General features: G+C 38.6%; 1 protein-coding gene across 1 annotated transcript in view; it reads right to left on the bottom strand.

The window, feature by feature from the left end:
* Positions 1-23,129, bottom strand: part of LOC117294744 (prominin-1-A-like) — an 81,102-nt gene that overhangs the window by 54,552 nt on the left and 3,421 nt on the right. Inside the window, exons 2-4 of the mRNA XM_033777259.1 lie at positions 12,940-13,415; positions 11,766-11,839; positions 9,770-9,975 (exon numbers count right to left, since the gene is read on the bottom strand). Of these exons, the coding sequence (XP_033633150.1) occupies positions 9,770-9,975; positions 11,766-11,839; positions 12,940-13,198 (539 nt within the window). The 5' untranslated portion in view covers positions 13,199-13,415. The remainder of the gene's footprint in view (positions 1-9,769; positions 9,976-11,765; positions 11,840-12,939; positions 13,416-23,129) is intronic.

Here is a 23,129-nt window from a genome sequence, read left to right as displayed (position 1 = left end):
TATGCGTTACCATCTACGTATGTAGACCATGTGAACTTACATGTACAATGTAGTTTACAATAAGTGTGACTGTGCATTCTTTGGGTATTCTGGCAGGCAAGATACCACACTGGTCCTATGGGAAAGTTTACATTTTGTGTCATAATTTCCACATAAATCCAAGAGTTATGAAAGTAAAAGCTGTACATGTTTTGAGATGTGCCCCATAAGTTGATAAGAATTTAGACAGTGCAATCTTCATAAAATATAAGATTTGATGTTTTCTGCCATTGAGCTGTGTACAAATCATACCTGCAGGAAGTCCAGGCTCTGCGGCTCTTTTGTAAACATGTGATGTCACAGGTCACATTGTCTATCACTGGTGCGTATAAGCGAACAGTGCTCTTCACCCTTTGCGGCAATACAGTCTGTACACTGTATACAAATTACGAGTGAAATCCCAGGAGTGAGTGGTCCAGAATTGGCACCACAATCCCGAGCTTCATGTAGCTCACCTCCAGAGCAATATCTTAAAAAAAAGCAATAACACCTGTCAAGTCCAATCAAAACTTACAAACAGCCAAGCAAAACAAAATAAGTGTGTCACATTCAAATAGGAGGGATAAACCACTCGCACAGCCCAGGCATGCGTCGACTTAGATCCTAGTTGCTGGCTTCAGAATCAGGTGGATTTTTTCCCCCCTTCTTCGTTCTTCTTTGTGGAAGATTGTCTAGAAGTCGCAGGAAACCGCAGGCCTAGACATCTTGACATTTTGTTGGTGATTAGGATCCCCCCTGAGATTTCAGCCCCAAATTTCGGAGTGATCAGATGCACATGTGTGCAATAATCCTGAAGGATGTTCGTCAATTGCACCAAACGTGTAGTGCAGGTTAACGTGTGTACACGCTAATTGCACTAGGGTAAAACGGATGAGTGGTTTTTTAGGGGGTAAAGAAATTGCCACGTTGATAAGAATCTAAACTATTTTACTCCTTAAGAGAGAGCCGAGCTCAGTTCCTGGGACCCTTACGCACCTCGCTCCTTGACAAAGTCCATGTGGGATAGCCAGAAATGTCACCTAAATCTAGCGATATCCTGATCCTTGTCCAAACTGAAATTCATACCAACTCCGATTTTTCAGAATACGTAGCAACAGCTGGGCCCAATTTGATGGCTCTGCTTGGCGCCGAATTCTGCACTTACCATCACCAGCGCCTAATTACTGCGCAAGCTAGTGTAGAATGCCTACAAGTAGTAATTAGTGCCCCTCACCAATCCATTAACAAACAACCCAAGTCTAGGCCGAAGGACAGAAAAAGATCGGGTCGCCACCGGCTCTTTTTCCTCTGTAACTCGCCTCTACTTGGCTGTATCTAGTGCTTCTTCCCTTCCTCGTTTGGACCCTTGGGTACATCCAGCCTTTCCGTGGGCCCCCCCGGTCGGCTGGTCGGCGTTTCCCGAACGCCCCTGCACGCTTGACGTACGTGTAAGCACAGAGTTCCCTGGTTCTTTGCTTACAGTAAGCAGAGCCAATTGGGCCCTGTTGGCTACGACCCGCTTTACGTCTATGGTTGAGGTCCCTAGACCGTTTCAAGCTGTGAAATGTCTCAGAAGAAAGTTCAGATTTTAACCCAATCTGACACCCTTAAACATGTCAAAGTTTAAAAGACATTTATACTCATGGGAAGCAATGTATTGCCCAATGCACAATCTTCTGTTTCCGGTTACTTGACCGACCCTGATTTTACTACACAACCCTAATATTTTATGAGGCTTTAAAAAGAAAAAGAAATAAACAAAAAAGAAAGCGTGAAAAAAAAAAACCCACTTGTTATCCCCACCATCTGGGATCAGCACTTCAACCACTAATCCTGAATTTCCCATGCAATACAACATTGCCCTTATCCTCCCTCCTCCGTTCAGAAACTGAAATCTCCACCTGGCAAACTCAAAATATGCTCCCCATTGTAAGCTGCTAAATAATAAAACAACTACAAGAAATAAGGTGTATCTATGGGAGCAATAGTCAGCAGTGACAAAAATTAGAAATGAATAAAATGTTGTCCACCTACATGTACACGTACATTACATCAACATGTATGATGTAACACAAAATTGACCGGACAGATTCATCAGTGCGATTGCATGTACTACATCAATGAATTCAATGTACAGTGTATGTAAGAAATCAAGCTTAAATTACATGGAGGCCATTGACCCTGGCCGTGGCCTTGGTGCCCCTTCAAAAGTTTCCAATTGACATTACAATTTTCCAATGGAAATGCCAAAATGAAAATGGCCGTTTCCTCTCAAAGATGAACTTCCAGGTCTGAGAAATGCTGCACAGTTTACTGGCAATCAATCAGGGAAAAAAAAAACACAGCTGTTATTAAAAAAAAATACAAGTCTGCTTTAAAATCACAAATATTGGCGTAATAGCGCTTTATATTCTTTTTCTGTTTTCTAACAACTCACTAGCTGGCACAGTTTGAAGTTTTCAAGTGTTTCAATTTTTTTTTCTTTTTCATCCCTTGTGTAGTTTTATGAATATTTAAAATAATGTACGTACTTATGTAATTATCTGCTTGTGTCCACAATTTAGCTTTTTGGCTAACATGTTGTTATTCTTAATAAACCAATAACAACAACAATAATAACAATATAGAATTTATCATACAGTTGATCTGTCTTACCACATTTAAAGCATTTCACCTCCTTTTTATCCATTACATGTATATTAATTTGCTTTCACTGGCACTGAAGGCCAACGTTCCTTTATTTAATTTAAACCACTTTCCTCATTCCAGATGGAGCGCTTTAAAAAGTGGGTGGGGGGACGATGGCATTGGGAATCACATAAATTATTCATTGGTGCATTATAATTATCTAAAAAGACCATTTTGATAAAAGATGCTTTACAATAATGCTTTACGACCAACGCCCATTTAAAGGGCAGGGACGCCAACGGCAATTAACGGAAATTCTATTGATCGTTGATTCGGTGAATTGATATCAGAGAGGAACCCAACCACTAGAATGAGATGTCAAGCAGAACAGGGTTTCTCTTTTTTTTTCTGGATATGCTGGAGGGTTTGAGAGATGGTTAACAAAAAATCTTTTTGAATTTTTGTAAATTTACACGCATCATAACTTTAATATTTCTTATGGGTTGCACACTGTAAAAACTGTTGTCTTTTTACAAAAACACATTACTTTGAAGTCAAGTGTTTCTCAAAATGCTTCATACTATCGGTAGCTTTAAAAGGCACTGGACACCTTTGGTAATTGTCATTGACCAGTATTCTCATGTGGTGTATCCAAACGTATGCATGAAAAATCAAACCTGTGAAAACTTGGGCTCAATTGGTCATCAAAGTTGCAAGAGAATAATGAAAGGAAAAACACAATCGTGGCATAATTTTGTGTGCTTTCAGATGCATTTTATTACAATAAACTACTTCATTTCTCAAAAACTATGTTACCCCAGAAGGGAGCAGTTTCTCACAATGTTGAACACTCTCAACAGCACTCCATTTCATGTTACCATATTTCATGTTACCATAGTTTGATATGCTATTGATTATTTTGAACAATTACAATAGTGTCCAGTGCCTTTAAAGGAACATTACAGAATTGGTTTTGCTAACAAAACATTTGCTGGCAGTGTAAGCACTTAATGTGATCCACCATACACAAACTGACAAACCTGTAGAAGTTTGGGATCGACCGGCCGTCCGGGACACAAGAAAATAGTGAAAAACCGATTCGACATTTTGCATGACATCGGTGCAAAAAAAAAGCAATAAAAAGCTCACTGAGCGATAAACCCCAAACGCGAAATTATACTATTTATTTCTCATCAAATATGACATTTCATAGAGGAATATTTCAAGGGATGCTTTCTACTATCACCAACATTAGACCATGTAAGTTTGATGTAAATCTGTGATCTTCTCGAATTTGATGTCTTGTTACCAATTCTGTAACGTTCCTTTAAAAGTCTTAAATTTGACTCCTTTTAGAGTGTGCAGATACTCTGCACACACCTGTACAATGACCTACATTTGGAATCGGAATCGGACAAGATTCTCCACATCCACAGTTCCCAAAACGAATCCCCCCCCCCCCCCCAGGAGAGGTTAGGGAACCCATCCTGTCTATGCCTTCCGTGAGTTTCCCTGAAACTCCCTGTGTCTCATTATACGTGTACAAACACAGAAACTCCATACTTGTACCCACCCATTTTTTGAACTGTCATCACCTTTCTACAGTACCGGTAAAGTATGTACCATGCACTCTCATGTAGCATGTAACTATAACCTTTTCCCCTTGGCAAGGATAAACTTTAGAGACGATCCATTTCCAAATTTTATTATTTCTCCTGCTCCCAAAACCAAAGTCAAAGCCTTTTTGTAGAATTAGTCTATGGGATGTTTTTGCTGTGAATGTAGATCAACGTCTGTCATCAAAGGAAACTTTCACCTGTGCGATAATCTTTATCTAATTTTAGTTTTAGTCTCATTACTGAAGGGAACCACACCCGACAGTTTAATGCACTGTACTTATCTGTACTTGTAGGTAATTACTCAAAATAATTTTTAGCATAAAAACCGACTTGAGTTGGTAACGAGCATTGGAGAGCTGTTGATAGTATAACACATTGTGAGAAACTGCTCCCTTCTGAGGTAACATAGTTTTTGTGAAAGAGGTAATTTCTCACTCAAATATTAAAAGATGCTCAGGCCTGAAGCCTTTGATTAGGCATCTGAAAGCACACACATTTGTGTTTATTCTCTTGCAACCTCGATGACCAATTGAGTCTAAACTTTCACAGATTTGTTATTTTGTGCATATGTTGGGATATACACCAAGTGAGAAAACTGGTATTTGACAATTACCAAAGGTGGTCAGTGCCTTTACATGTACAATACATTGTAAGACACTTTTTTAAATGCTACCATTAACAAAATATAAGAAAAAAACTAAGTGAATAGAGCAGGGAAGAAACAGCTATACCCCACTCACACTTTATGTTACTTTTATGGGTTCTTTACGAATTGATTAGCAAAATTAATTACACAGTGCACTTCATTCATTTTTTTAAGACCACCAATAACTCACTTAGTTTAATCTAATACTTGTTTAATACTTCCCAAGGATCCGCAGAAACCCTGGTTTGATTGTCAATGGTATTTCAATTTTAAAGGAGCACGTTGCCTTGGATCGGACGTGTTGGTCTTTGAATAGCTTTTGTAACCGTTTGTTATAAAATGCATGATTAGAAAGATTTTAGAAGTAGAATATAATGATCCACACAAGTATCACTTGAAATTGCGTGGTTTTCCTTGTACCTCGTTGAATAACACGGTCGGCCATTTATGGGAGTACAATTTTTGACTCCCACAAATAGGACTGTATTAGGTCGCAAAGTAAAAGGAAAACCACGCAATTTCGAGGCAAATTTGTGTAGATCATTGTATTCTACAGTTAAAACATCTTTCTAAACCATATGCATTTTATAAAAAACGGTTACAAACACTTTTCAAAGACCAACTCAACCAATCCAAGGCAATGTGTTCCTTTAGAGTCTGGTGTGCAAACAGAAACAATCTGACCTTATTTGTCAGGAGTTTCCCCGTCTTTGTTTGTTTGCTCACAGATCTGACTAGTAAACCTGACTGCTGTTTTGTTTGCAAGAAATCGTCAATGAAATCTTCTGTTTGTTTTTCAATGTTTATTTTATGACCAAGGTAATTTTGGGGCCTTTAGCCTATAACAATGAACCCATTGTACACACTTATTACTATTGTATACTAAACACAATGATTTCTTGTCATTTGATTGGTGTACAACTTGTCACATGTCACCCTTAATTTGGCCAGTATACTGTCCAGATGCTCCAAAAATTTTTATACAAGAAGGAGTCCTACAAAATATCTGGATAATTAGAGGATGCTTCACAGCATAATTTCCAAAAACAATTGTTCACTTTCTGTTTATCTGAAAGAGGGGAGGTCGAGTCAAGGTGGACAAGGATGAGTCTGTATGGAGTCGTGCAAAAACAAAGTTTTTAAAAAAGAATTTTCATAGTGTAGAGTAGACAATTTTCAATGTCCATCTTGTGTTTATTTGGGGGGTGGGGGGGGGGGGGGAATTCAAATGGTGTTTGAAATTTTTGTTTTAAACAATGCACGTGGGAGGATTGGTCAACTGATGTTTTTTTTTTCTTTCCAATTGAGACTTAACTTTCACAGATTTTTGCAAATTATTGAGTTTCAATTCAGTAACATTTATTTCAATGCTGTCACTCAATACAATAATCCACATTCAAAATTACATACTTTAAGTAATAGTATGAAGTATGATATTGTGATGAGGTGCTCCTCAAATCATTTTGGAAAATGCCATCAAAACCTGTTATCTTTGAAATCTAACTTCACTTTTTTAGGATTGATGAGCCAAGTAAAATATGGACTACCCCTTTCCGATTCCAGAAAAAACACTCGTGCACTGAACTTAGGGGATTATTAAATCAATTTACAAAATGAGCTTCAGGATCGGAGAGTATTTAATAGCGTGTGTAGATAGAACATTGCATGTCAGTAGTACAAGTGAGGGATGGGCTGTCATGGGGGGTGGAGGGGATGGGATCATGAGGGACACAGCCCCAACTATCTGTACAAGATGCCATCACTCAAATCACAGGGATCACCACTAGACAGTACCCTAATCCCAGCGCTTTACCAACTGTCAGAAACATTTATGCGCTTACACTGTACATATTGTGCTCACCACTGTCAGGGGTTGCTTTTAATTCATAGCCTGAGGAAATGTTTCATTACATGTTTAGAAAGAGCAGGCCGGGTTTTTATTTAAGAGAAGGAGAGAGAGAAAAGTGCCAATTGGCTGGAAGTTAATCCCAACCGCACACCAATTAAACTGGTAATAAGATGATTTCAATGATGTGGTTTTTAATGTCAGCTGGATGTGTAAACAGGGTTCTTGCGCAGAGTGGGCATGTGACATAAATGGATAGGAAACGGGAAGTTCCCAGTGAGTGCCATGGGGCTCTGCGGAGCTCAGGTCCCCACGAAGGGAAGGACAAGTCGAGGCGTGAGTCTGACTCTGAACCTGTTACTTCAGCGGGAGCCATTTCTCACAATGTTTCATACTATCAACCTCCCCATTACTCGATACCAAGAAAGGTTTTATGCTAACAATCATTTTGAGTGGTTACCAATAGTGTCCAGTTTTTTAAAGCCAAAGGTCAATCCATTAAGGCAAATGTCTGTTGTTTCGGTGTTCGGGTATACTGGTGTACATGCATATGGATGTGTACAGTCCGTACAATACTTTCTGATTTCTGCAAGATAAAAAACAAACAACCCGGACACCTCCGGTTTGATTTGAACATGATTTGAACAACCTTGAGTGGATGTTGGGCATTAAAAATTGATGCAAAGTCCATCAGTGCTCATTTACCCTTGTACGTTAAAACGAAATGACAAGTTTCCCATACAGTTAGGTGTATGGTCTCGTAGCCACAACAGTTAGTTACCAGGCTTGATCATGTTGATTATTAGATTTTGTACAGAGGGCAAGGCACTTTTCATTGATGGAGGGCACTGCTATCTTAAAGGAACACGTTGCCTTGGATCGGTCGTTTTTTGTTAATAAATGCATGTAGAAAGATGTTGTAAAAGTTGTATACAATGATCCACACAAACATGCCTCGAAAATACACGGTTTCCTTTTTGCCTCGTCGACTAACACGGTCGGCCATTTACATGTACACATATGGGAGTCAAATTTTTGACTCCCATAAATGGCCGACCGTGTTACATGTCATTCGCAGAGTAAAAGGAAAACCACGCAATTTCGAGCACCGGAAAAGCCTGTACTTTGTCTTGAGTTTCATACTTTATACTAGACCTGATAATACAATACCGTTGGATGCCATTAATGTGAGTGTACTTTTTCAATTTTAATAATTTGCTTGATACCAGGATGAGTTGACGTTGTTGTTATGAAACCACAGATCCCTTCAATTGAACTTTACCATTGCCACTTTTTCAAGGAAACATGAAACACAATACACAGGTCAGGATCCATGATACTGACTCATTGAAACTAGAGAAATTGTTTTTGTTCAGTGAAACCAGACACCTGTGAGCTTTATATTCAAATCATACATGGTACTGTGTTTGCAGGTGCCATTAAAGGCAGGTGCCATTAAAGGCAGTGGACACTATATTGGTAATTACTCAAAATAATTATTAGGGTAAAACCTTTCTTGATTACAAGTAATGGGGAGAAGTTGATAATATGAAACATTGTGAGAAACAGCTCCCTCTGAAGTGACGTAGTTATCGAGAAAGAAGTAGTTTTCCACGAATTTGATTTTGAGACCTCAGATTTAGAACTTGAGGTCTCGAAATCAAGCATCAGAAAGCACACAACTTTGTGTAACAAGGGTGTTTTCTTCTTTCATTATTATCTCGCAACTTCGATGACCGATCGCGCTCAAATTTTAACAGGTTTGTTATTTTACGTATATGTTGAGGTACACCAAGTGAGTAGACTGGTCTTTGGCAATTACCAATAGTGTCCAGTGTCTTTAAAGGAAGACAAATAACAAATGCTAGGCGTACGAAGCAATAAACAAACCACATGTACAACATAATACCACACTGACTCTTTTCAGAGCCAATACTCTTCCCAAAAGAGATTTTACACATGGTTGTATGGAGTCCGCAAGCTCATTAATTATAGTTACTTCTAAGCTTCAAACATCATTTACAATACAATGACTTTTCCCATTTGAATTTAAATAATAATATGATAAAATCATTCTTATAGCGCATATCACCGTGAGGTCCCTATGCGCTGTAAAAGGAAATCAACAATTTCTGTAATACAAAGTAAACAGATCTATGTTTTTAACCGGGTTTTGAATTTTTCTGATGTCTCAGCCTGTTTAACAACCTCTGGAAGACTGTTCCATAACTGAACATTACAGTATGTGGCAGGAATACAATATTAAAGGCAGTGGACACTATTGGTAATTACTCAAAATAATTATTAGCATAAAACCTTTCTTGGTGACAAGTAATGAGGAGTGGTTGGTGGTATAAAACATTGTGAGAAACGGCACCCTCTGAAGTGCCATAGTTTTGGAGAAAGAAGTAATTTTCCACGAATTTGATTTTGAGACCTCAAGTTTAGAACTTGAGGTCTCGAAATCAACCATCTAAACGAACACAACTTCGTGTGACAAGGGTGTTTTCTTCTTTCATTATTATCTCGCAACTTTGATGACCGATTGAGCTCAAATTTTCACAGGTTTGCTATTTTATGCATATGTTGAGATACACCAACTGTGAAGGATAGTCTTTGACAATTACCAATAGTGTCCACTGCCTTTAACACAAGGTCATACACCTACAACTGTACCAACCAGGGCTGTCATCTGCTCAAACAATTATTAATCGGAGTTAGAGTCGGGTTATAATTAGAATTGCAAGGGTTGTGGGTTCGAATCCCACCCGCGTAACATGCCTGTGATATTTTTTCACAGGACTCGGGAAAGTACTGAGTATACAGTGCTAACACACATTGGTGTATGGGTAAAAACCAAAATGAATATTCTTTATCCCCGATGAATTAATCATCTATTATGTTATAATTAGTGTTAGGGTTAGGAATAGGTTAGGATTGTATCTTTTAATCCCGATTTGTGTTTTTCCAGTGTGAAGTGTAATAAAATCAATCAATAAATATGACACTTACCACAAGACACCTGTGATGCACAGGAGAAAGATGGTGTAGTAAACCCGGAGACACCCTGGACAGCTGGAGTCCTCCTGTACTCGCTTCCCGCCGCAGTTGTTGCAACAGCGGCAACATCCGAAGATGATTCCGATGATGGGAACGAGGATGAGGTAGATCAGACCCACACAAAGACAAACAATGATGCCTATGGTGAGGGGTAACACCTGAAAAGGGATGAAGGCGTCGTCAACAACTAATAATAATAATAATAATAATAAAAAAGCATATTTATAGGGTGCCAAAATCCACCAAAATGAGGTGCTCAAGGCGCACAGGAGGGGGAACCACACACAGCAAGAAAAATAAGACAAATAGACCAGTTACACATATAGGCGAGATTAAACAAAGTGGTTTGCAACTTAACCTTGAAAGTATTGATATTAGAAATATAATTAACACCTAACATTCTCAAACTCCACATGTGTTGATAGTTTTCTTTTCACACAGGACCAACAGCTTTATGTCCCATCCGAAGGACAAAGCAATGGTAAAGTGTCCTGCTTTAAGGGCACAAGCCTGACAGGAATGTGGTTTTAGAGAAAGGGTCCAGAATGGTTGTTAATTGTTGTATTTTCTCAAAAACTGTAGCATTTCAGGGAAAAATAAGACAAGGGAAGTTTTCCATCATGGCCTTTTTGACACCATGTCAGTTATGAGTAAATCTCCAATCTTGTTTGAACTCAATCTCACAAATGATCTACATCTATGTTAAAGACACTGGACACTATTGGTACTGTAATTGTCAAAGACCAGTCTTCTCACTTGGTGTATCTCAACATATGCATAAAATAACAAACCTGTGAAAATCTGAGCTTGATTGGTGGTTGTAGTTGCGAAATAACTATGCAAGAAAAAAACACCCTCTGTCAAACGAAGTTGTGTGCTTTCAGATGCTTGATTTTGAGACCTCACATTCTAAACTTGAGGTCTAGAAATCAAATTCGTGGAAAATTACTTCTTTCTCAAAAACTATGATACTTCAGAGGGAGCCGTTTCTCACAATGTTTTATACTATCAACCTCTCCCCATTACTCGTTACCAAGCGAGGTTTTATGCCGATAGTTATTTTGAGTAATAACCAATAGTGTCCACTGCCTTTAATTCGCTTCAAAGCCTATTCAGCAACTGAACGAGGGGAGAAGACAATGAAGAAGCTTCAGTTTTAGGACGCAAACACCAGAGAATTAATCCAGGGAAAACCGCACAAAGTCAAGTAAGGACTGAAAACCCAGTCCACAAACCCATAATAGTGCCCCCAGAGGGATTCGGACCGGGGTGTCAGAAGGTGAGGTAAGACACAACTATGCCAACCTGACTGCCACATAAATCAACCATAAGAAATGTAGTTGCATTGTTTTTGTTAATAACTTATTCATAAATACCTCAGACAGTTTCGCTATTCCTATTGGTGGAGAGCGCAGCACGTGGGTGTGTATAAACCTTTGTTTATGACCGGTAACAAGTGTTAATTCATGGGCTTGACACGCGACCTTGCACCTGTTCTTATAAGACAGTTTCTTCATTCCTATTGGTCGTGAGCAACGGCTGAAACAGTTGTGCCACATCACGCGATACGTGCGACGAGCACAACATTCCCTTATAAGGAGTTGTTTACCTGAGGGCGACGAAGGGCTTTACCATTTCACAGCTGGAGGGGTGTTGTGTTGAAAGAAATCATTTAAAAATTAAGAATTTTGCATTTATTTTACTTTTTGACAAAAAAGTGATGATCTTTTGACCGAAAAGGTATTTATGAATGGGAATCAAAGTGTGTTGAATCGGTTTTCAACTAGTGGTTTTAACCCGCCGAGGCCTGGTTCTTTATAATTTACCTTGACCTCGTCTCAGTAAATTATCAAGAACCAGGCCTCGTTGGGATTAAACCACTAGTTGAAAACCTCTTCACCACACATTGATACCTTAGTTAAACAAATCACAATAAAATTGTATTCACCTTTTGGACCTCCACCCAAGCATCAAAAGTTTCTGGGTAATTATTTAATCTTTGGATCAACTCGGCTATGTAATCTGCAACGACAAAACAGAGAAACAAATGAGTTCAAAATGAGATAAAAAACAAATTTCAGTCTTCTAGAATCGATGTAAGATATGCTGTCAGTTATCTTTACATTTTTATTTTTACTTGTGGGTTTTTACACTACACCAATGTATGGCCGAGTGGTTAAGAGCATCGAATTCAAGTTCTGGTGCGTTTTCACCGGAGTGTGGGTTCGAATCCTGGTCGTGACACTTGTGTCCTTGAGCAAGATACTTTACTATAATTGCTTCTCTTCACCCAGGGGAATAAATGGGTAGCTGCGAGGGTAGAGGTTGATATTGTGAATGAAAAAGCCTTTGGAGCGATATAAACTGTTGCCCAGGTTGTATTCTCCCAAGGGAGCTGAGAAACATTAAAAAGGGATGTTATTGGCCCTATGACCAGGGCACTAATGTAAAGCGCTTAGAGAATTAAGTGTTAGTTATTAGGCGCTATATAAATCGAAAGTTATTATGTTATTATGGTATAAAATAAATACATCATGTACACCCAAATTAATGGCAATAAAAACTTTCATGTTCTTGGTAAGAAGTACACGTACAGCAGATTTCGATAGTAAGGTATTTTTTAGAATCATTTGCTTTGCAGTAATGTGGTTATGGTAGGCCTAAAGAATCAGTTTTTATCCACCTAAATTTGAATTTGAGAAACGTTACTATCCGACACGTTTCTAAATGTGTTTTCCAATGGATCCTTCTCATGGTTAGGCATTATAAAAAAAAGAACGTTTTATTACCCTTTTCCGACCGACCTCAAAAGTAAGAAATCCACGGTCGCGTGTTTTTTTTCCTTCCATATATGGTGGGTTTTTTTTTAAATTGTTTTCAAAATATTTTATACTTTGGATGCCCAAGAAACGACAATAAACCCTTTATTCAAAGCTGAAAATTAAAAACATGTTTGTTTTCGCCTCATTCATAAACTTACTTTTTTGTAGCTTTCTTTTTACCAGCGCATCGTATCTTGTAAAATGCGCTATACAAGTCTTATTTATTATTTTATGTTATTATTATTATTATTATTATTATTCAAGTAGCTCTATGGCCAGTTCTATAGGCCTACTACCTACCCAATAGCGGCTCAAAGTTTGGCGTCACAGTATTGACGAACCCCCTGGCCAGATCGCTGAGCAGCCCTCTGCGTTCTCCATCCTCCTCATAGTTCACCACCGTCTTAAACGCTCCCAAGCTGGGCAGATTTCCCCAGTCAATTTCCCCGTCCGGTTTAACAAAGCATGTTGGCTGCGCCGATGCGCTCACAAATAACTGCAGTGTGATAAATAACGTTGCGAGGGTAACAACTGCAGCGTGGAACGGAGTTGCTGCCATTCTTCACCAACACTTGATGGAATAGTTTGAAGCCTGAATGTTGGTTGATGGCAGATTTATCTACTAGAGCACTTTATGATTGTCTCAATGTTAAAACATTCGAAAATAGCTTGCTTGGATGAGTTGTAATGCAATCTCAGTTGACTAGATGCTGTAATCGATCGTTGTTCACAACGTTGAGTTGTCGATTCGTGGTAGTGGTAGCTTCTTTCTTTACCTGAAAATGAAAGAAAAAAATTATGAAACTTTTCATCAAATCAAGATCATCAGGAAGCTACAACCCTATTACTCACACAGCCAAATCAGGCAAACAGCCCCTTGATGATTCCATGCGTGTGTTTTAATTAATGCTGCATCAAGTGTGGAACTAAGAACAAAAGAAGTTCACATAATGTAGGAACTTAAAATACTACGTGGACTTACAAGGAACCTGTGTGCTTTGCACCAATGCTTTTATTTGCCCTTGCTGTGAAGTGGTTATACACGTACCACAAGGTCTCGCAATCAACCACCTGTCAACACTTTTGCAACCAACTGCAGCAAAACAAGTTCAATATTACTTCCCTGTACTTGTTTATGTTCGCAATCAACACCAGTACTACTGGTGTTCTTTTTCTCTAACTTTTTCTGTGTTATTTTCTTGTGGTATTTTTTTGTACTGCTACATGTATGCACCCTCGAACAGGCTGGTCCTGGAGAGAGCGCAACATTAAAACAACATACTCGTAGCGTAGTTGTAGAAAGAACCAACCCCCCAAAAAGGCTTCGAGACAGAAAAAAACAAGACCCGACAGAAAAAAAAACACATTCTTTTTCAATACGAAAAATCTTAGAAATTATGCAAATTGAAAAAGTCTTAGAGCAGACTAGTGACAAATTTTGTGGACTATTTAAAACTCAGCTTCACAAATGTTGAAGTTAAACACATGATGTAGAATTTCATTTGTTGGCAGTCACGCAGTCACAGTTTAAAGACACTGGACACCTTCGGTAATTGTCAGAGACCTGTCTTCTCACTTGGTGTATCTCAACACGCACAAAATTACAAACTTGTCAAAACTTGAACTAAATTTTTTTTTGAAGTTGTGAGATACGTGTAGTAATGGCAGAAGGAAAAACAAATTGTCACACGAAGTTGTGTGCTTTCACATGCTTGAATTCAATACCTCAAAATCAAATTCTGAGGTCTCAAAATCCAATTCAAATATTTTAGTGAGAAATAACCTCTTTCTTGAAAACTACGTCACTTCAGAGGGAGCCGTTTCTCACAATGTTTTATACTATCAACATCTCTCCATTGATCACTAAACAAGCAGGCCTACTTTGTATGCTAACAATTATTTTGAGCAATACCCAATAGTACCCAGTGCCTTAAACACACTGTTTCTGCAGTGCATATAGTCAGACTTGTGACCAATCTGGCGGGCCACTCAAAACGCGGCTTCACTACTCCGATGAAGTTGAACCCTTCCTGTAAAACTTCATCGTTAGCTAGCAGCTCTCGCTTTCAACAACACTTTCTGATATTTTGCTCCTCAAATTTGAGACAGGGGCAGGTGGCAAATATTCTTGACTGTTCACTCTTTTCTAAACACAGGAATCAAGCAGTATGACTGTGCTGGAACCGAAAGGAAATAAGTCACTCTGTTGAGGATTGTATCACAGGGGACTTCTGGGACCATCGACTGGGCCGCCCTACATGTACGTACGATACCCAAGCATGACATGCGCATCATGTACGTACAAATATGGATTTGAGGTTTCTGTATTCAAACCACATTTTGTGTAATTTCCACCGAAGGTTTCTAATTTTAAAAAGTAAACTCCTCGACCAAACCGTGTCAAAATCTTGCCTTTAATTCAAATGCATCCAGGTAGCCGTATCCTGAACTAAAACGACGTCCCCTGTTTAATTTCAACAATATGGGTAAACTGTAAAGTAAAGGATGGTGCAATGATTCCTAATTATCAACTACACAAAGCTGTCGCATCATATCATTATTTGAAATGTAAGCACGTAGAGCACCGGTAATACATGCATCCACATAGAAAGGAGAAAAGGTGAAAATAAAAATGGCTTGCAGACCTGGGTTTCCCCTTATTCCAGACCCAGAAACTCCGATTAGGAAGTTTACAATTCTACATAAAAATACATGTACCATACATCACCAAAAATTCAAAACTACAGGTTTTCAAACGGGAGCTTTTTTTATCTCCCTTTTGGGGGTTGCTTCATACGTCTTCAAGAAACCAATTTTTGAGAGAATCATGAAATCAGGAAAATCCTGATCTTGTAAACACCTGAAAGTCCAGAACCAAGACAAATGAGTGCTTATTTAGTGGGGTGCAGCAGTAAATAGCCCAAAACAACAGACACGTAGTACAAAGATGTTGTCATGTCGGTATGGCTTTATGGAGGGGTTGACCACTCCAGGTTGTTGGATTTATTTATTTATTTGCAACCACAGAAAAATACAAAGTATGGTTGGACCGTTGGACCATGGTTGGACTAAAAAAAATAAACAATCTAAAAATAATCAAGGTGCTTACAATACAGGAACGCAAAGCTTGGGCGATATCGATTTATTTTATTCACGATATATCGCCGACAATATATCCCGATATTCGATATAATCGCGATTAATGAAATTTGACATCATCAGTCTTCAAACTCCAAGTGAAAGTTGTAGAAGAGACAGTCATATATAGCATAGGAGAGGTGTTCTAATGACCTATTCTTCTGGTTTGACTCCAAACCTATGGGGTGCAAGATGTCTCAGCTAGGAAATACATCGTGATATTTAATCGATATTGCGATATATCGCGATTATCGCGATTATCGCGATATATCGCTATATATCGATATTTTGATTAAAACCAAATCCATCCGATATCGAAATCGTTTCCAAATTAATATTGCGATATTCGATAATATCGTGATATCGCCCAAGCTTAGAAAGCATTCTACTACAAAAACATTACTAAAACCTTGATTGAGGCAGGCATTAGAGAAAAGGGAAGAGCCAATAAAACATGAACAAAACAACTATACACCAAATCATTAAAAAAAATAAGGGATTTATAACAGGCACAGCTTTGAACATTGTTGAATGCAGGGCTTAAAAAAGTGACAAGTCAGAAATAATCTGCAGTAAAGGCATGATTACTTGGCAATCATTACAATCATCAGAGTACAAGGCTTATTGAAAGCAACACACATTGGATTGTTTGTGACATGAAAGGGATACTCATCATGGAGATAAGAATTCATCACGGAGGCAAGAACACAGATCTCTTAAAGACACTGGACACTATTAGTAATTTTCAAAGACTAGCCTTCACAGTTGGTGTATCTCAACATGCATACAATAACAAACCTGTGAAAGTTTGAGCTCGATTGGTCATCAAAGTTGCAAGATAATAATGAAAGAAAAAAACACCCGTGTCACACGAAGTTGTGTGCTTTCAGATGCTTGATTTTGAGACCTCAAATTCTAAATCTGAGGTCTCAAAATCAAATTCGTGGAAAATTACTTCTTTCTGCAAAAACTACATTACTTCAGAGGGAGCTGTTTCTCACAAAGTTTTATACTATCAACCTCTCCCCATTACTTGTTACCAAGAAAGGTTTTATGCGAATAATTATTTTGAGTAGTTACCAGTAGTGTCCACTGCCTTAAAAGCTCAAATGTTGTACATTACTACACTGTACATGTACCTGGAACAAGAATTTTCTGACAGCAGCCCTCACTGTTCTTTTTTTTTATAATAAAAATAATAATAAAACAGCATGGCGCATTCTGGATCACAGATCCATCGATGCACTTTACAATTCAAAAAGGCTACGGAGTAGGCCCTATTGACAAAGATACATTACAGACAAAAAATAACAGGTAAGTTGTACACAAAGATTAAAAATGTAACACTGATGAACACTACTTATAAAAAAAAAATGGCTCCAAGAGTGAAACCACATTAATAATATTTGAGCAAGCACTCAAAGAATATTTCTATATATTATTTTGTCTTATGGGTGTATACACTGTATGAATGAACTTTGATACTCATCACAAAGTCAACATTGGAATGAACGCAATTTTGTATTTATTTATAAAAGATATCACACGATGAGGTGTTATTTTTCAATTGCAAAAAGAAAACACCCAAGATTTGTTTAGTCATGTGCTTACACAATGTACTTGCCAGATATGCAAAAAAACTAATGGTTTTAAAGACAGTGGACACTATTGGTAATTGTCAAAGACTAGTCTTCACAGTTGAATTTGTGAGATAATAATGAAAGAAAAAAACACCCTTGTCACGCGAAGTTGTGTGCTTTCTGATGCTTGATTTCGGGACCTCAAATTCTAAACTTGAGGTCTCGAAATCAAATTCGTGGAAAATTACTTCTTTCTCGAAAACTACGTCACTTCAGAGGGAGCTGTTTCTCACAATGTTTTATACCATCAACCTCTCCCCATTACTCGTAATCAAGAAAAAGTTTTATGATGATAATTATTTTGAGTAAATTACCAATAGTGTCCACTGCCTTTAAGCCTGCGGTTGTATAAAGGTGTATGACAATGATAGTATGCAAGACAATTGTTATCTGATGACGACCACTTGTTGTGTGAATTTCACAATTCCACATCCTGGTTGGATCATAGCAAATATCTGCATGGATAAGGAGATAATGGTGCAAAAGCAAACAATGAGAATTCCGGGTTCATCCTTTTCAGGATACTGTTTACATTGGTTTTATTATTTTATTCTGTCGTAGGCCTGCTGTGTGTACAGACATTGTATACGTTCATACTTGTACGTCAGGCATGATATTGATATTTGGTCCTGTGGAAAAAATAGGAAGATTTTTATTTAAGAGTAAGGGCTGACCTTCAATGTATCCATGGTGTTTGAAGAATACATGTAGGCATAAATAGACTTTTAGGGCAATAACCACAATTTTTCAGATTTTCTAAGGTCCAACAAATCAAAAACTACATGTACATGGGGCTAGTACAATGGTCAAGTAACTACATGTACTCGTGTGAATGTGTGTACGAGTGTGTGTGTAGGTTGTAGTAATCGGGTAAATTGGTAAACGGATCAGGTTTTTAGCTGTCTGAGTGCAAGTTAGGCTATACTATGTATTTTATGGCTGCCCCAAGCTAAACGCAATTTTTCAGATGCTGTCTGAATGTACACGTATTGTATGTGTACACCTGTGTAGCCCACATACATTTTTATGGTAGTCGCCTACACATGAATGTAGCTACAGTGTATGGATGCATTTAGTTGGCTTTACTCATACTGAACAGGCCTACGTACAAGCTGTCGATTCTGGAAATTTAACGGTAAGAATTAAGGTTGTTGTGCGAGTCAATATGGTAATCAATAATTTAACAAATGCAAATCCCGAACATCAACGTGAAAACCTGCCTCAACTCATGTAAATGTATGCAAATTATAAATCAATGCTCCTAAACTAGATCTCAAACATTTTAATGTCAGTTGTTGTATGCTGTACGCTGTAAAGGCATACTGATGCAGATCCTCGCAAATAATTATTTGATTTAGAGTTTACAAATGGATGTTGGGAGGCACGACCCAAAAAGCCATATGTATAAAACAACAAATCACAAAGATGAAAAATAATGATAGGGGACCTATGCCTAATAATAATATGCACTGGGGTTCTCCATGCACGAACTAGTAAATCAGGCTGATACACCATATTGTGTGCCGACCAATACGCAATGACTAATTTCATAATACAGATAAAACCTTTCCAGAATGCACTATTAGTGCTTTTAAAACCAAGAAGTCTTTTATTATTTTAGTGAGAAATTACCTCTTTCTCAAAAACTACGTTACTTCAGAGGGAGTCATTTCCCACAATATTTTATATGATCAACAGCTCTCCAATGCTCGTTACCAAGTCAGTTTTTAAGTTAATATTGTTTTGAGTTATTACCAAACGTGTACCTTCCCTTTAAAAAGGGAAAGGGTTCGCCCCAGTGTTGTCTGGTGTGGTTGGGAATGGCTGCAGATTGTTCAAGCAGCATCTCAAACCATCACATACACATTACACACCTATAGTGCTACATGTATGCATAGAGCTAGGATACAACCTCAGGGCCAATTTCATAGAGCTGCTTAAAGCCATTGGACCCTTTCGGTACAGAAAAAAGAAAAAAGTTCACAGATTTACAAATAACTTACAGGGTTTACAGAAGGTAGTGGTGAAATACTTCTCTTGAAATATTATTCCATGAAATGCTTTACTTTTTGAGAAAACAGTAAAACAATATCAATTCTCGTTAACGAGAATTACGGATTTATTTTAAACACATGTCATGACACGGCGAAACGCGCGGATACAAGGGTGGGTTTTCCCGTTATTTTCTCCAGACTCCGATGACCGATTAAGCCCAAATTTTCACAGGTTTGTTATTTGATATAGAAGTTGTGATACACGAAGTGTGGGCCTTGGACAATACTGTTTACCGAAAGGGTCCAATGGCTTTAAGCAAAAAATTTGGTTAAGCACGAAAATAGCTCGCCTTTTTTACACATGTTACTGGCCAAAATAAACATTGCTTGTGTCATAAACATTGCTTGTGACTGGTATTGAGCTATTGTTTACTAACTTAGCATAACAATTGAGTGGAGTCTTGGCCGGTATTTTGATTTTACTAAGCATTGATTATTTTGCTTTAAAAGCAGAATTTTGTGCTTAAGCAGCTCTATGAAATTGGGCCCTGGGCAACCCTAGTGCTCCAAAAGGCTTCGCCATGATGAGGATAACTTGAGAACAGAATGAGAGGGGCATACATATAATAGTTAGAATAGACCTTATGCACATGACGCCATTTCAGTACGGCGCCCCCGCATTGAGGTCAAAAGGAGGTTGTTCATTGGCCAATCTATGTGCGTTTCGATTGTTTCGTCACCGTTTGACCTCAAAGATGGCGGCTGGATGACGTCAATGCATAAGGTCTATTAAGAATAAGTGTCGGTGGCAACCACAACAATTTGCACTGATAAAAAAATGGAACATGCTTTCAAATCAAATACACACAAACAAGCAAGCCCTGAATGATCGCTCTCCAAATGAAGGGGGGCACTGCAGAATTTCTTGACAGTAAGAAGCAAAATTTGTATTGGAATTTTGCAAAAGAGCACTCACTCATCGCAGCAAATTGCATCACATGGCAGATGCTGTGGGTGCCATGGGTTAATTCAAGGACTGTACACACATTTGTCGACCTTGTAAATTAAGGAATTTGTCTGTTTGTTTGGACTTGGTGTTCTGATTAGCAACATCCCGGTTGGTTTTGTACACAAAGCGAAGCAATGTTTCCAGCTTAGTCAAAACAACCGATCCCTTTTGTTTAAAGTCCTCAGATCCCAAGGATTCATACTGTGCATACAATTGTCATGACGTGTGGCCTTGGTGTGGTTAAGTGGAGATTCTCTTTTTGTATCAATTAGGCCTGCAGTGAATTTTACAAAGAGTTAAGACTAGTATTACCTCGAGTTAGGACGAGTTACTCTACCTAACTTAGTACTAGCCTTCTTTTAGAGTTTTTCATATCTGCTAAGACAAGTTCTAACTTAGGACTAGTCCTACATGTAGCTCTTTGTGAAATCCACCCCTTTGCAACTAGTGCGACTAGTGTCGTAGTCTCAACTATTGATTGCTTAGCCGAGTCATACCTACTGCATGGTTTTCAACTACCTGGTTAAAAACTGTGCGGCCATGACAACTCCAAAAATAGTTGTGACTATTACAAAAATAGTCGTGACTACCGGTTTGGTGAACTAATTGTGTCGCTCACGACTATTCAAGACAACATACAGTGTAATGTGTACAGTGACATGTACGTACTGTACACGGTATATGTACGAACCACAATCAGACATCAATAACACAATCCTTCAATCCTTTCAGTGTAAATTTTAATATTGCGCCTGCCGCAATGCATATTGGGAATTAAAAAATGAGTTGCGACTAGTGTCGAAGTTGCGACTATTTGAGGCGCGACTAGTCGAGCATCGAGTTGTAAATTTCACTAGTCGCCCTAGTATCTATCCCTGAATCATCTTGGCAAGTTAACATACTGTACAATACAAATGTCTGCACTTCACTGCCACTGATGTTAAGTCGCGGTTGGGATGGGGTAGTGGTACGTCATGATCTTTCCAAGCCTTCCACCTCTAAGACCCTGGGTTTGAATCACACCATGGGCACTGCATACATACATTGGGGTTTAAATCTCTACCTGACTGCGTGGAGTGCGTGGGTTTTCCCTGGAATACATCATGTAGTTCTCTGCATGGAGTTTTCCTCCCACACCTAAAACTGAAACTTCCTTCCTTGTCTTCGCTCCATTGGGTACTTGGCTATTGTACAGTTTGTTCGCATTTCTGAGAATCCTTGGCAACACAACCAGAGTAAATTAAAAGAAACATTGTATTTCCTTTGCATTTACAACTGCTGGTGGGCCAACTGTGTGTGGACTTAGTGGAGGAACCTCCACGTACAAATATTCATGATTTTAGCTTCCACACAATGGTCCCACGTTACTTCCAGTAGATACTCCTTTGACAGCATTTAGAAAAGTTCAGAAAAGTTGCAGGTACGCACTAAAATATTTGGGCCTTAAAAAACTGTAGTGTACACGTACATGTACTGGGTAGGGGAATTCAATGTTTATTGCACTAATTATGGATGGATGACCTTCCACCACAGGAGTACATGTACAGTGTATGCCTTTTTGTTATTTTAACATTTAATAATCTTTTTAACATTTAGTAATAACAATAATATCAAAGTCTAATATAGCGCACATATCTACCAACAAGGTACTCAAAGCACTTATTATCCCCCCCCCCCCCCCCCCCCCGTATTTAAATACAGAAAGAGAAGTTATTGAAAGTTCAATGAATTCTGAGACCTTATTATTTATCAATATAAACCACAAGGGAAACTGACTGGGTAAATTTGTAAATGATTTTTGGGGTTGAACAAAGAATTGACTAGAGTGGGATTCGAACCAACGACCTCCAGCACGTTAATCCGGAGGTCGTTGGTTCGAATCCCACTCTAGTCAATTCTTTGTTCAACCCCAAAAATCACCTTATTATTTAGCACCTTAAAGGGTTTACAAGGTGCTGTCCAGCTTCTATTTTCGATAAGTGCACTTGGGTTCTTTTGTGAACATGGGACCAACGGCTTTGTGTCCCATCCGAAGGACGAAGCAAGTGTCACGGCTGGGGATTCAAACCCACACTCTGCTGATAAGAAACACCAATTCGGTGTTCTTAACTGCATGGCCACGACACTTCCACATTTGTCTAAAACATGTGACAGGGCATTTGTACTCTACCAGAACTACTTACACAGTCCATGGTATCCATCGAAATGAACGTTCAACCAATAAATAATAATCCATCCCAAATATAATATTTTTGATGGTTAATTACTTGAACTGGGTCTACCGACTCTTTAATTGTAAGTCAATTTACAACATGCCAATTTACATTGGAGGCAATTATCTTGATTGTCAATTTGAGCTCACTTCCCCCCTTCAGCCACGAAAATAGAAAACCGTTAACAAGACAAAAAGCTGTCAGGGGGGCTCCAGGATCTTATTAATCAAGAGACCTTGGATTGGGAGGGGGGCGGAGGCAGTGAAAGGAACCCTCCTCAAGTATCAAGAGCAAGACCTGTTTACAAGTTTGTATTCTTCGTAAAAATAAATTCAAGGGATGCCTGATCAATACTTCATGGAGGCAACAAAGCAATTGCCTCCATGCCTTTTGGTAAAATGCCTCGGTGCCCTTGAAATCGGTAGAAATTTACAATTTCTTCAGGGTGCCCTTAACCAGTTAACTGAGTAGAAAATGCCTTGGTGCCATTGCCCTT

Source organism: Asterias rubens, chromosome 9, assembly GCF_902459465.1.
Source record: "Asterias rubens chromosome 9, eAstRub1.3, whole genome shotgun sequence".
NCBI lineage: Eukaryota > Metazoa > Echinodermata > Asteroidea > Forcipulatida > Asteriidae > Asterias > Asterias rubens.
This window is presented reverse-complemented; position numbering and strand designations above follow the sequence as displayed.